This window comes from Lissotriton vulgaris, chromosome 9, assembly GCF_964263255.1.
Source record: "Lissotriton vulgaris chromosome 9, aLisVul1.2, whole genome shotgun sequence".
In the NCBI taxonomy this organism is placed as follows: domain Eukaryota; kingdom Metazoa; phylum Chordata; class Amphibia; order Caudata; family Salamandridae; genus Lissotriton; species Lissotriton vulgaris.
In genome coordinates this window covers 274249297-274263166 of record NC_141697.1, presented here as the reverse complement: position 1 = coordinate 274263166, position 13870 = coordinate 274249297, and the positions used below count along the sequence as shown (strand labels likewise).

Here is a 13870-nt window from a genome sequence, read left to right as displayed (position 1 = left end):
ACCGATCTCACACAACATGTGTGGAGTTACTGCCTGCATTTTTATGGGAATCCCTTCAGTGGTCTTGTCAACCTTATGGTTCAATTTATTGGATTATTAAACCAGATAGGATATATTTAAGATAATTGAATCACTCATGGGAGCTGATCCTCCATGTGTAGGCCCTACATGGTGTTCTGCCATGCTCCCTGTCTTCTTGAGATGAGATCCATGACTCTGCCCCTTTGTCACTGACCTCATTCCTGATTTCTTTCTGGCCTTTCTTTAGATCGCTAAGTATCAAGCTCACTTCCCTTTTGCATTTATTTTCCTTCCTCCCCCTACCACCTCTTGATTGTTGCTATTCAATCGGTTCTCCCTTTGTTTCACTTTATCTCACAAAAATAGTTTAACATTACAATATTTCATTTAATGCTACAAGTACAGCCCAAAAACGACAGCCTTTCCAAAAATAGGTCATCTACGTTGTGCAATTATCTTTCTACCAAAAGTATCTCTTTCATAATTCTAAATATTTAAATTCCAACCATTAGGCTACACCTATTTTGTCACACTAACCACACTCAATGACATTAGTAGTGATGGAGCGGTAATTTCTTCTGGTAATTTCTCAATGCAAAACCCTCAAGCTACCCCTATTTACAGCTGAAAAATGTGTTGCGCCCTTCACACCATATATTACCTTCAGGTGACTTTAAATAAACCTGAACAGTCAAAAATGCAATTAATATTTTAAGCCAATAAAGAGAATTGTTGAGTATTTTAAAGGGTTTTATTTTCTAGTCAAAAGTTAAGTTTTTCTCTGATCCTTTATTCATTAGTAAAATATCAATCAGGTTACAGAATTTAGAAAACAGGAAAATTAGCATTAATACAGAACACATTACAGTCTGCATATAAGCATTACATGTAGGAAATAAAATGTGGTGCAAAATTCTTAAAGAGTTTCTAAGAAAAATAGTCTTGCAAAGCTAATCAATAATTAAATAGTTGTCAAAAAATCTTCCATTAAGAGAAATAAATGCATAAGTCAAATACATCTTTTTAGACCTAATTAATTAGTCAAAGCATAAACTTAAAGTTTAGTATCTAATTCTATCCTAATCCACTGCACTCTGCTCCTGTCTGTGTCATATGAAGTGCCAGGAGTTTGGAAGAAAAAATCACCAGGGAACCCCCCCCACCTGACTCTCCTAGGACGCCCGAGGATGCACCTGTGACAATCTCGTACCTAACCCATAGAATGTCTGGTCTAATCTGTTCCTTCTCTCAAGGGCTCACACACCCCCCTGAAGCCTAATGAGCCTAGTAGCCTAAATGAGCAAGAAGCCAACCATGCCTCCAGAGAGGTCATTATTTATACTCTAATTCTTGGCAGACTACACAAAAATGTTTCCTCTACACAAAAACTTGTACGTGATTGGTCAGCCACAATGGCATGAACTCTAATCATCCTGACTCATTGAAAATTCTAGAGCATACCAGTTTTAACAAAAAAAGTGCAAATGATTTAATACATTTTATATGTTTGCAACTTTTACTAGGAAAAATGTTTCATTCTAATTCCTCCTTCCTTCCTTTCACAGCGCAGTCAGGCCGGATACTTTATCTAACTGGTACATTGGCACAATCACTAGAATGTTTCAAAGTACAAAAAGGCCTTGACTTCTTCGTGGTTTGAGTCAAACAGATCTGCGCATGCCCTCTTCTTTCATGCAAGTCATAGCCTTGCTGGATTCACAGGCAGCCATTTTTTCTTAGGCCCAAAAAATAAAACAGACACAAAAGAGAATATTAATGTCCCAACTCCATACTAATAACCCTTATAAATGTTTACCTAGCCAAGCTATTAGTTTCAAGCAGCTTTTCTATTATTTATGACAACATGCAAAATTAATGTGCAATGTGCAACATAGCATTTTTATGCTTTAGTGTAAAATATAAAAGCGCACACACTTAATACAGCGCACAAAGTTAATACAGCACACACGGTTAATACAGTGCACAGCAACATGCTTTAATGTTTTAGATAGCTTTTCATGCAAAAAACATTTAGCCCAATGTGTAGTGCTTGGTGCATTATTAATTCACACCCATTATAAAAAGAGGTGTTTTAAACTAAACATGTTTATCTAAATATGCAACAAGCCAAAGTCTTTTAAGACAGGAATAGTGAATTTCGATTGCAAGGGATGAGCTGGGAAGAGAGAAACACATTCTATTAATCTTCAAAGCTAAAAGGACCACTTTTCTATACACTGCAAAAAAACATGGTAATTCAGCACAAACATTTCAGACAGACTAGGCCTCACTTTCATATTTTTCATGTACCATGTTTTTAATCTTGCACCAAAATGTGCGTGGCAATTTAAATGCAGTCTGTCTGAAGCACAAAAAATAAAACAATGCCTGACTGCAGATGAAATCTGCTTCATCAGTAGTTAAACTTTAGCGTTGGTGGTGCCAGGGATACATTTGACTTTTTTCCTGAGTTTTCATGTTTTTTCAGTTATTAAAATAACTACACCTAGAGCATTATGGATTTTTACAATGTGTTGGGCCTGTTAACAAATGGCATTTTGTAGTACATTTAGTAGTAACTACAATATGCTATTAACAAACCTCCAGCGGGAGTCTATGCCTTCGCATCTCCTACTTTATATGTGTAGAGCTCTACATCCCAAAGGGAAGATTTCTGCAAACGTATATCTTTTAGTAGTTACTGTGGGAGGGAGAAGTGGGAGTGGCTGGAAAATGGGGAATGTTTAAAACTAAATGGGAGGGGTTTGGGAGGAGTAAGGAATGGTTATGGGAGGGCTAGGTAGAGGTTTAGAGAGGGGCATGCATCAGCCCAACAAAGAGTTAGCCCTTTCCTATTTTCAAACTGTACTTCTGAAGATACTTTAGCGAAATATGACCCAGAACAGACATAAATGTTTCCTGCTAAGAGCTGGCATAAGCAAAGCACCAACTATAGCCACTCACAGCTACTGAAACCCCTTCCCACAGAAAATAATAGAGGTAGATATTTAACATGGGACCCCATAGGAAATAATGTTAAAATAAGCTAGCTAATTTTAATTTTCGAAAAATATATATAAATGTATTTTATTTTCAATATCAAAAAACTAATTGTAAATAAAGCATGTTTTATTGTTATGAACTTTATTCTGTTTAAATGTATATGTAACTTTTTCTTTTACATTAAGTACATTAAATTAATTTTGTACATAACCTTTAGTAATTTGCAGTATGCATTAATTACATATATTAAGGTAATCTTTAAAAAATAATTTACATTTATTATACTTACATTTATTATCAATTGCATTTAGAATGTACTCAACAGTGCAGTAACCATTTATATCAAAACAACACCTTTTTTAAACTTTAGTAAATTTAATGAATTACCTAATACTTTACCATATGGAAATCTTTACCCGTTTTGCAGGAGTCGCTGCCAAGTGTGCAGAACATTAAATACTGTTGTAAAGTTACTACTAATAGTAACTTTGCAGTCATATTTGATGATTTCTACTGTCTTCACCCTTTATTTCAGGGCTGGGGACATGTAAGTCTAAATTTTTGAGTACGTTTACACTTAGAAATGGTGAATAGCCAAAAGTAGTAAAGTTACTCATAAGTGTAATAGTAAATGTAAACATGTAGATTTACTCACATCTAAGTTTACCTTTGTGAATAGGCCCCCACTGTATTCAATTGCAATGAGGAAAATTCTCCATCCATGAAATCTAATAAGACATTCTTTACTTTCTTGTTGTCATTAGAAGGCAATCTGAAACACAATTCTGAATAAGCAAGCTTCCTTTTCTGTATTATGTAGCTGCTTATCTTAATGGTTGGGAAATGTCCACCATAAACCATTCTATTTGTAAAGCTGCTAGAAGCATTGAACAAACAATGACAAAGCCATACTCACACAGCAAGCATAATCTCCCCTCACACATATGTATGTGTGTCTGAGATGAATGTTTAGTTTTGTGTGTTTGCTATTGTGGATATGATGGGATGTGTTGTTTTGGTGGTGTGTGCATGATGGTACATATGTGATGATTCTGCCGCATTAGAATGTCAACAGACACTGCATAATGTACCACTAAATAGCACGTAGCACTTCCTTCTGATTAGCAAGTAAAACCCAGGGCTAAGGTGGTGTTAACGATATGGCTATGTCGCACCACTACTGTCTCTGAACCACTTCTGGGGCACTATAGACGTACGGTTATCATCAGAACAACTACTTAAATATTTGTTTGTTATACATGTATGTCTTTGTCCCTTCACTTTCAGGTGCAGAAACCGTAAAGTTGAAGCCTCCAAAACCTGGAGTAATGTAGGAGACTGACCTGTCTTTCTACTTTTTGCACTTATTAAAAAATTTTATTTTCACTTTCACGTCCCTAGGTAAGGGTGGGCCTTAGCGCGCCCATAACACCAGGGTTTAATTACACCTTTCTAGTCCTGAAGAATTGCCCGGTAAATTTACACCAGTTTCATGGCAAGAAACATGTCGACTGATACCTAGGAAACTACCACTCAACTAAATGTGGACTGCTTCCATACACATTGTTTTTAAATACTGTCTTTAGTGATCATAGAATAAAGTTCCGGTTGATACACTACAGACTATTTTTATTCCCTCATCACTCACTAGCTTAGTTTTGCACAAAAACACGCCTTAACTCCCACGTACCGGCTCCGCAGTAGACCTGGCGTTGTAGCACACCAAAGAGACATTCGGTCTCTTTGGTGGAGCCCAATGATGAAGCATGTCATCACCAGGTGGTGATTGAGGGCTTTCTTTAAAAACACCCTAAATCAGGCTGTTTGCAATACTTTCTTTTTTGATCCGTATATGTGGTCAAAAATAAACCATAGGGCACTCTTTTCTTGTTGACTGTACACTACACTGCAATCATTTTGATGAGTGCCATTCAAGTTCACATTTAAGCACTTTTTGTATCTGCTCTTTCTTTCTCTGTGGTCTCTGTCTAGTCACTCCTGTCTGGCATTCTCAATATTTCCATTCTGTCTTCTCTTTTCCAGAGGATCTTCAAGAATTAGGAATGGATTGTTTCTACAACAATCGGCGTGTAGTTGCCTGGGCTGATGTCACCTTTCTGTGCTGCCTGCCATCCCATTTGCCCAGCATCTGTTCAGAATTACGCACACACCTTCCGGAATCCTGCATAGTCTACAGCCTGGTCTCTGCTGTACCCATTCCCAGGTAACAACCTCTCTACAACTTCATGTCTACCCGTCTCTTCCTAGTTAATAGGGCTAGCCAACTCACCAGAATTAAAATGATTCAATAACATATTAAACACAGTGATGCATCTAGACTCATTTGATAAAGCTTTACAGTTTGAAAGAAGCCATTGAAGTGCGTTGCTTTTTTGTTGTTGTTTTTTTTAAACAATTTTCAATAAGGCAGATTGTAGAGCATTCCAATGACAGCATGACATTCATCATTTGTAAAATCATAATTATCGAAATCACATCTTTGGCTACAGTCATATGAACCAGCACGCCCATTCTCTTCCCTACTATCCCAGCCCACCCATTCATGGACATGTTCAGGGAGTCACATATCATAACACAATCACATGCTTTCATCTGAGTCAGAGCCTTCAGGCTGCGGGGGCTCACATATACCACCTCTGTACGTGTTCCACTTTCCCCATATTCTCTCCCATTTTCTTGGGCAGCCCCTATATATATACACTGATCTTTCTGCCACCATTGCCGAATCCATATCCCTACACCACTGAGTGAGGGTGCGACTAACCCTGGATCCCCAGCGTTGTGCGATAATCCTTTTTGCTACAGTCATTCCTAACGTCGCCCAATCCTGGGTCGTCTTCTTTAAGTCCGTTGGGTCCCAAATGTTAAGGAGGCAGCATCTTGGGCTTGGCAGTACAGTGATTTGCGTAACCTGAGAGAGTGTCCTCATGATCGCCTTCCAATATCTCATAATCACGGGGCAACTCCAGGTAGTATGGTAGAAGGATCCCATTTCCCCGCATTCCCTAAGACAGTGCGGCGAATCCACCCTTCCTATTTTGTGTAGAAGTGCCCTAGTATAGTATGTACGGTGCAGTATTTTCAGCTGCACTAGCCTGAGCCTTGATGGAATAGCAGCCTTGTTAGGGGAAGCTAGCGCCTCTCTCCATTCTGCCTCATCGATCTCTCCTACCTCGCACTCCCATTTAGCCTTCAGGGTCCCTGTGGGGTCTGCTCTATTGTTCACTATTTTCTTGTATGTCAGTGATATAGCTTTTTTCTGGAGGTGATCCGTTAGGAGTCTATCCTCCAGCGGGGAGGAGTCCTCCGGGTTCGTGTCTGGCGGTATTAGGGACTGCAATGCGTGTGTAATCTGCATGTATCTAAACCTCTCTGTCTCCGCCAGGCCGTATGTGGCCTGTAGATGAGCGAAGGTGACCACCACGCCCCTCAGCCATAGGTCGCTGACCATTGAAATTCCTATTGAGTCCCAATTATGGAACCCCTTTGTATTGCCCAGCATCCCCAGTTTTTTAGTGTCCCACAGCGGCATAGCCTTCGTGACCACTCCTTCCCAACCAAGTGCTCCTGAGCATCGAACCATATACGTACTGTGTGTAATGTCGGACCCGTGATTGTGGGCTTCTTCTTTCTATTGTATAGGGCACTCATTATCCCCGCCGGTTCTAATAGATGCCTATCAAGTCTAAACGCAGGGTCATCCTGTGGAGCGCGCAGCCAGTAATTAATTGCGACCATCTGGGAAGCCCAATAATATGCTCGGACATCCGGCAGGGCAATCCCACCGTCGTACCAACCCTTAATAAGTTTTTGGAGCGCTATTCTAGGCGTTTTACCGTCCCAAAGTAGCGTTGTGACCTCCGCATTAATTGCACTAAAATAGGTCTGGGGGATAAGGAACGGCGTATTCTGTAGCACGTACAAAAATCATGGGAGGGCCACCTTTTTAAAAAGTGCCGTACGTCCCAATAGTGTTAACCGTAACGTGCGCCAATATTTAACATTCTTTTTAAATAGCAGCAGGGGTTGAGTTAAGTTTATTTCAGTGAACTGCGCACGATCATATGTCACAAATATCCTCAGATTCTTTAATCTGGCTGTAACTATTTGCAGCTCGCAGCCACTCGGTAGCTGTGGCGGGGGCCCCCGCAGGACGTACAGCAGTGACTTGTCCCAGTTGATGGTGTATCCTGACTGATGCCCATACGCAGCACATATGTCTAATAAGCGGTCAATGGAGTTCTTTGGGGACGTCAAGTATAGGAGAATGTCGTCCGCATATAGCGAGATACGATCCTCCCAGTCCATCGCCCATTTTATTCCCTGTATCATAAGGTCCTGCCTTATTCACGCCACCAGCGGTTCCAACCCTATCTCAAAAAGCACGACCACCTGTGCTACTGGGCTTGTGTACAACAAGCGGACCCATGTACAGAACTTCGTCCCGAAGCCCATACGCTGTAGGACCGCGAATAAAAAAGGGCCACTCCACCAAGTCGAATGCCATTCTTGCGTCCAGAGAAAGTTTTGCTGCATCCTCTGTTATGGTTGCCCTACGTTCCATTACTCCGAACAGCCTTCTCAGGTTAAGTGCCGCATTGCGGTGCGGCATAAACCCCGACTGGTCAGCGTGTATAAGTTCTGACAGGTGCGGCTGTAGCCTGGTGGCCAGGGTCTTTGCAAGTATTTTCGCCTCTGCATTAAGGAGAGATATTGGTCGGTAGGATGCGCATTCATTCGCCAGCTTACCGGCCTTATAAATTGCCACTATGGTGGCAAGACGCTGATCTTTCGGTAAGATTCCACTTGCGAAGCTGTCGGTTAACATCGCCAGTAGATGGGGCACTATGTGCTTGGTTCCTAGCTTATAAAATTTGACTGGGTTCCCGTTGGGTCCCAACGCTTTCCCCGTGTGAAGCACTCTTATTGCCTGCGTAGCTCCTCTGACGTAATATCCTCCTCTAAGGCAGTCATCGCATCTGCGTCTAGCGTGGGTAACCGAATGCCGTGCAAAAAGGCCAGATTCTCGTCTACTGTTGCGACAGCGACTGGTGTATATATCGTTTTGTAATGTTGCGCTAGGGCTTCTGAGATCTGTTGTGGCGTGGGCACCAAGTCACCATTCCTAGTCCGTATTTGTGTTATCCAATTACTAGCCCTCTCTTTTTTTCCCAAGCACGCCAGCAATCGGCCTGCTTTATCTCCCTGACCATATATCTTGTGTTGAGTGCTAGTTAGTCTGGTAGAGGCCGCCACTTGCACATACGCTCTATATGCCTGCTCGGCCAAGTGTAATGCATGGGCTGTCTCCTCTGTAGTATTGTACGTGTGCACCTTCTCCGCCCGTGCGATCCCCGAATCTAGGTCATCAGTGTGTTTCTGGTGTTCTCTCTTTTGTCCCGTGATGAGTGAAATGGCGCCACCCCGGAGCACTGTCTTATAGGCCTCCCATAGTGTAGTCGTTGAGGGAACCACGTGCCGATTTTCTTCAAAGTAATGCTTTTTGATCTGCATGAGTGCTTTACGTAATCTACGGTCCTGAAGGTATCCGGGTCTAATTGGAAATAATCTACGAGTCTGCGGGGTAAATGGTGCATAAGAGATGAGGATTGGTGAGTGGTCCGATATACCTCTAGACAGGTGTCTGACGTCTTTCATCCCCAATATTCCGGTGGCTAGTGTGAAAATGTAATCAATTCTAGAGAGACTATTGTGAGCCCCGGAGTGGAATGTAAACTGCCTGTCCATTGGCTAACTGGTCCGCCATTTCTCCACCAGCCCCAGCACCTCAGTAAAGTCCGGTCATCTATGGGATGACCCACCCACGTCTCTGGGAGGGTGCCTATCCAGTGTAGAGTCCATAACCGCGTTGAAGTCCCCCCCAACAATCAGCTGTCCACGAGGAAGTGTCAACAGGAATTTACCCAGGTCTACAAAAGCACCTTGATGTAGTGCTGGCGGAACATACACCAACACTATGTTGTAAGATTTACCATCCCACTGACCTGTGATGGCTAGTGTGCGTTGTTGGTGCCTCAGCAGCTACAGTATTAGGTTATATCTGTTTAGTGAATTTTTAACATTTGTTCATACCTTCACAATATTCCAAATCTTGGGAAACAAGCAAGTAAGACCCATCCCTCCCATTCCGGCACCTTTCTGTCTTGACTTATGCCCTCAATCTCCACAAACACTCCCCCCACCTAGTTCCTCCCCCCGTTCTTTGTGGAGACAGCCTCCAACTGAGATCTTATATTCCTTGATTTGATGCTACTCTACCCCGAAGACTGCAAGTGCTCTTCTTTAAATGCAAGGCCATGATGGCTACACTTTTCTTCTGCTCTTCGCTCGGTAAAACATTTGCTTATAATTCTTGGAACCCTCAAGTAGAGATTAGAAATTAGGCGCTTGGTATTATCTTTACCCTAAATAAACAACTCCATCAAAGGTCAATTCACCCTTTTCGTTATCATCAGATTGAATCCTGAAAGTCAAACTTGGCAATAATCGAACTATTCTTTTTCAGCTAGGCTGAAGTAAGCTTTTCATTGTTCAAATGGCTTAGTAGTGTCATCTTTATACATGAGTCCAATTTCTGTAACCCTTTCTCGTTCCCTTGGTGGTGAAAGCGTGGGTTACGTTGGGAGTGGATCATGATGGTTGAACAGAGACAGGAAGGCTGTCAGCCCTCATTCAGGGCTGACCTTGTCCCTTATCACCAAATTTGCTCTAGAGTTGAGTTGAAAATATTGTATTCTACTTTAGGTTTCCAGCTTGCAGCCTCAGGGAGTCCTAAATAGTTTGTGAAAGGGCATCCTCTTAATCAACCTCTAAGCAACTGCTTTGGTGACATTCAAGTTAGAAATAGTGTTATCTTCATGCACAACTTGGTACTCTCCAGCTTGGCAGAAACTACAAATAATGTACTGCCAGGTAAAGGACAAATCGAGTCTGTTGATGTTGAGCTCAACTACATATTAAAAGATTCAATACCAATATCCCACTCAGTGAAAAAGTCAACTATTTAGGTAAGCCATAACAGCTCATTTTGACTCTCTTACTTTCAATATCATGTGCTTTCTCAATATTCGAACAAGTAGTTAGAATACATCTTTGCTGCGGTTTTGCAGTTAATCTTGACAGTCAAAGATGTATGGGGTCATTTATGTTTGCAGGAGCTGGAACATTGCCAGCATTCAGCAGTGCTCCAGTCTTGCCAAACTCATGGCTTCCCAGCTCTCTAAGTAGAGTTGGGGTAGGCACTAGTTTCACACCAGCGGTGACTCACCTGGGCCACTGGTGTGAACCTCTGACCTGACAGTCAGTCCCCCACTTTGCCACTAGGTCACAGTGAAGGCTGCCCCACCCTATTTGCAGTGAAGCGACTGTAACTCATTTTCCCTACCCAGGACTGAGCGTGGGAAGACACACACAAGTTGTCATGCAGAGGGAGAAAACTCCCTGCATGTTGGGCCATTCTGATTTTTTTTTAATCACTCCAAGTTTAGGATTTGTTTTTCAGAAAACAAAATTTTTTGCCGACTAGGCTTATCAAACATGGTGTCCACTCGGTGCCTTCAGTGCTGCAGCTCTACTGAAGGCATAAACCTCCATCCTTGCCTTGTAAGGATGTTTAAATATGGCCGGTCTTCCACCAAGTGAATGGGGGCCATAGTCTCCGCAGATGTGGCGGGCTGGCAAGCCACCAAATAGGCTATAAATGAGCCCATAATACAAAATCTATACGGAGCCCCACATGGCCATTAATAAATATGAATCGAAAGAACACAACATACACATTAATCTAGTGTGTTCGAGTATTTATCTCATTTCTTATTTCATTAACTTATTTTCAATTATATTTTACAGTTTTTTGATAATCTTATCTTTTTGGTACAGAGACACAGATACATAAAACCATTAACACAATTGACATAAATCAAAAGATACAAAAATGACAAAAAAAAATTTTTTTAAGTTCAAATAAAATTTTTATTAGGGTAAACAAAATTGTCATTACAAAAAGTGATATGTAATACAACAGTAGCAATAAGAATAATAAGCTAGGATAACAACAATAAGTTACATCAAATTAAAGAGTGTAGGGGAAAAAGAGGAAAAGGGGAAACAAAAAATAATAAATGAGGCTTGGGATGAAAAGTGTACACTCGATGAGGCTTTGTACTACAGGAGACAATGCAAATATATGCGGGAAGCTAAGTATTAAAGAAAAAGAGGGAACAAAAGGTAATTCATGGGGGTTTCGAAACCTCTTGCTGCAATGGGGGAAGGTGAGATGAGCGTTTGGCGCAAACATCCAAGTAGAGGGTAACAGGAAGCCACAACGCATGTCTTTTCGGGGCTAGGGTAATGGGATAAACAAATGCAGTATCTAATCTATGATTATAGCATACATTGAACCACCAGGCTTTAAACGTAATATCCTCAGAATTCTTCCAGTTAACAGTAATCTGTTGAAACGCAACAGCTAATAGCAAATCAATAATATGAATATTCATTTCAACTTCAATCCAGGAAGAGGATAGTGAACCGAGGAAAATGTCAGTGATAGAGAAAGGGATAGAAGTGTGAAAGATAGAATTGATTTGATCCCATACTCTGATCCAGAATGCTTGCGTGAGAGGACAAAGGAAAAGCATGTGAAAAAGCGTGGCATTGGGGGCGGAGCAAGACCAACAAAGGTCCGGAGTTGTAGGGACAAAAACATTTTTTACAAATACATTTTGAGGATCCAGAACGAGAAGTGTTTGCCCGGAAGATTCCATGTCCATCCATGGAAGTTGGAACCGTGTCGGCACTGCTAGTAATGGCGCGAGGACCGGTTTGAACAATGAAAGGATTGCATGAATATCCAGCCCAGGATTGAATCCTGAATCGGGAGCCTTGAACGAAAGGAAGATTGGAAATAATTAGGGGGAGCGGCAGCCAAGTAAGTGCAAAATCTAGGTTTCCCTTCGGTTGCTGAATAAGAAAGTGTTTGAAATTACGAAAACGTTTTTCCTCCGTTTCAAATTCAGAATCGAAGCTACTACTGAGATTGATCCCTCCCCTTGAGTAGGCCTTAATGGATCACACCCCGCTATGTTTATATAAATGAGCCCATAAGTATTATTTTTCATGGTGATGGGAACCATCTGCAGAAGATCTGAGTGTGCAGTTGATATGAGTTGGATCCCCTAAATCTCACGCCTTCCCCAGGAAGACCTGGGCTTCCCAAAATGGAACCCAGAGTCCTCAATATAATGTACCATTACAGGCAAACTTGCAGTCAGTGTATGAACCTAGCACACACACAAACCAGTTACCACCATGCATTGTGCCACCCTAGGCACACATACATTCTGCACATTCATTCACTCTGCCTGCACTGCTCAGTACAGTATCCTTTCGGTATTGTGTCATAGAGTGCAACTTACAAGCATACATTCTGCTAGTGAATGTGGAGAAGTGTGGCTCAATGGTTAGAGCGGGCAGACCTCGATGCAGAGCTCTGGCCAGGGACCAGGGTTCGATTCCTGCCCCGGTGGGTCTCGGGCTCATTAATTTCCCTGACCAGATATTCTCTCGCCTCAGTGCCTATTCTGATCATGGGTCCCACGCTGCAACTCTGGGCAATAGCTTGCTTAGTCTCCACAACGACCCCCACAACGTGAGGGATGCCTGGTCTGCACCATGGGGGTGCCCAGGAGTGGACACTTCACAGGGAAAGCCATGAAGGGTTCCCTTGCAGTATTCGTACAAGCGCCGGGAAATCCCAGCGGGTAGCTGTGCGCTATACAAGTACAAAAACATTTACATTTACATATACATTTACCATGTTTGAGCTGCACAACATTTCATCCAATTGTAAAAAACATAAACCAAGTAAATGCATTCACCATACACACACTGCACAGTATTACATCCGTCATGTAATGTACTCCTAATGTGTATACATGCACCCTGTTAAAAATGGGGTTTCTGGTTGGCTAGGGTATGCACCTCAGCCAGGCAGAACCCACTACTCTAGTCAGGACGAGAAAGTTACACAGCCAATTTAACCCCTGTTCACACTCTTGGTAGCTTGGCAGAAAAGTCAAGCTTATCCCAGAGGCAATGTGTAAAGCGTTTGCGGAACCCACAAACACCAGTGACACACAACATACACCACAAAAAGAGAATCCACACAGTGTTATATAAAAAATATCACCTGCGAGACAGCCTACCGTGACATACCCTAGTCCTGCACCACTCAGTACTCAAGTCCCTCTGGCGGCTGAAGTCACGACGGGCTCCTGGGAAGGGCCTGGCGTTCGCACGGCACTCACCCACCCGGAGTGTGGCTCTGGTTGCGCTCACGGCGCTGGTGTAGGTGGGGCTCCCAGCGGACTCCTCGGCGTCTGGGGGTTGTTCGGCAACACGTCCTCAGGCACTGTGCTAATAGTGTGCCCCAGCAGAGCCCAGCAGGACATAAGTGGCCCAGAAGGCAGGACTCACAGACGCTCAGTCCATTTTTTGGTTTGGATGGCCACTCCCTTCTGACTTGGGAGCTCAGCAAGGAACTCCTGTCTGCCAGTGCTCTGACCGTGCACTAGATGGGTCAAGAATAAAGAGCTCAGCACACGCTCACCTTGGCCTCCTGCATAGCAAAGTGCTTGTCCTGCACTGCTCCCAAAGCGCTCGCCATTCACATCTCTGCTTTGAAAAAGGTGAAAAACACAGCGCTTACTACGCGCTGTTTTGCATATCTATGAAAGACCAGTCCAGTCCTTTCCCTGCTCCAGGCAGGTTGTTTTTGAATATAGCAAGTACCTTCCTTGAAGTC

The 13870-nt window shown here is 42.6% G+C and overlaps 1 protein-coding gene across 4 annotated transcripts in view; it reads left to right on the top strand.

The window, feature by feature from the left end:
• NOXRED1 (NADP dependent oxidoreductase domain containing 1) overlaps positions 1-13870 on the top strand; it is a 192154-nt gene that overhangs the window by 130834 nt on the left and 47450 nt on the right. For all 4 annotated transcript variants that reach the window (XM_086936624.1, XM_086936623.1, XM_086936625.1 and 1 more), the window contains one exon: positions 5068-5248. In XM_086936624.1, coding sequence (XP_086792750.1) covers positions 5068-5248 — 181 coding nt within the window. The remainder of the gene's footprint in view (positions 1-5067; positions 5249-13870) is intronic.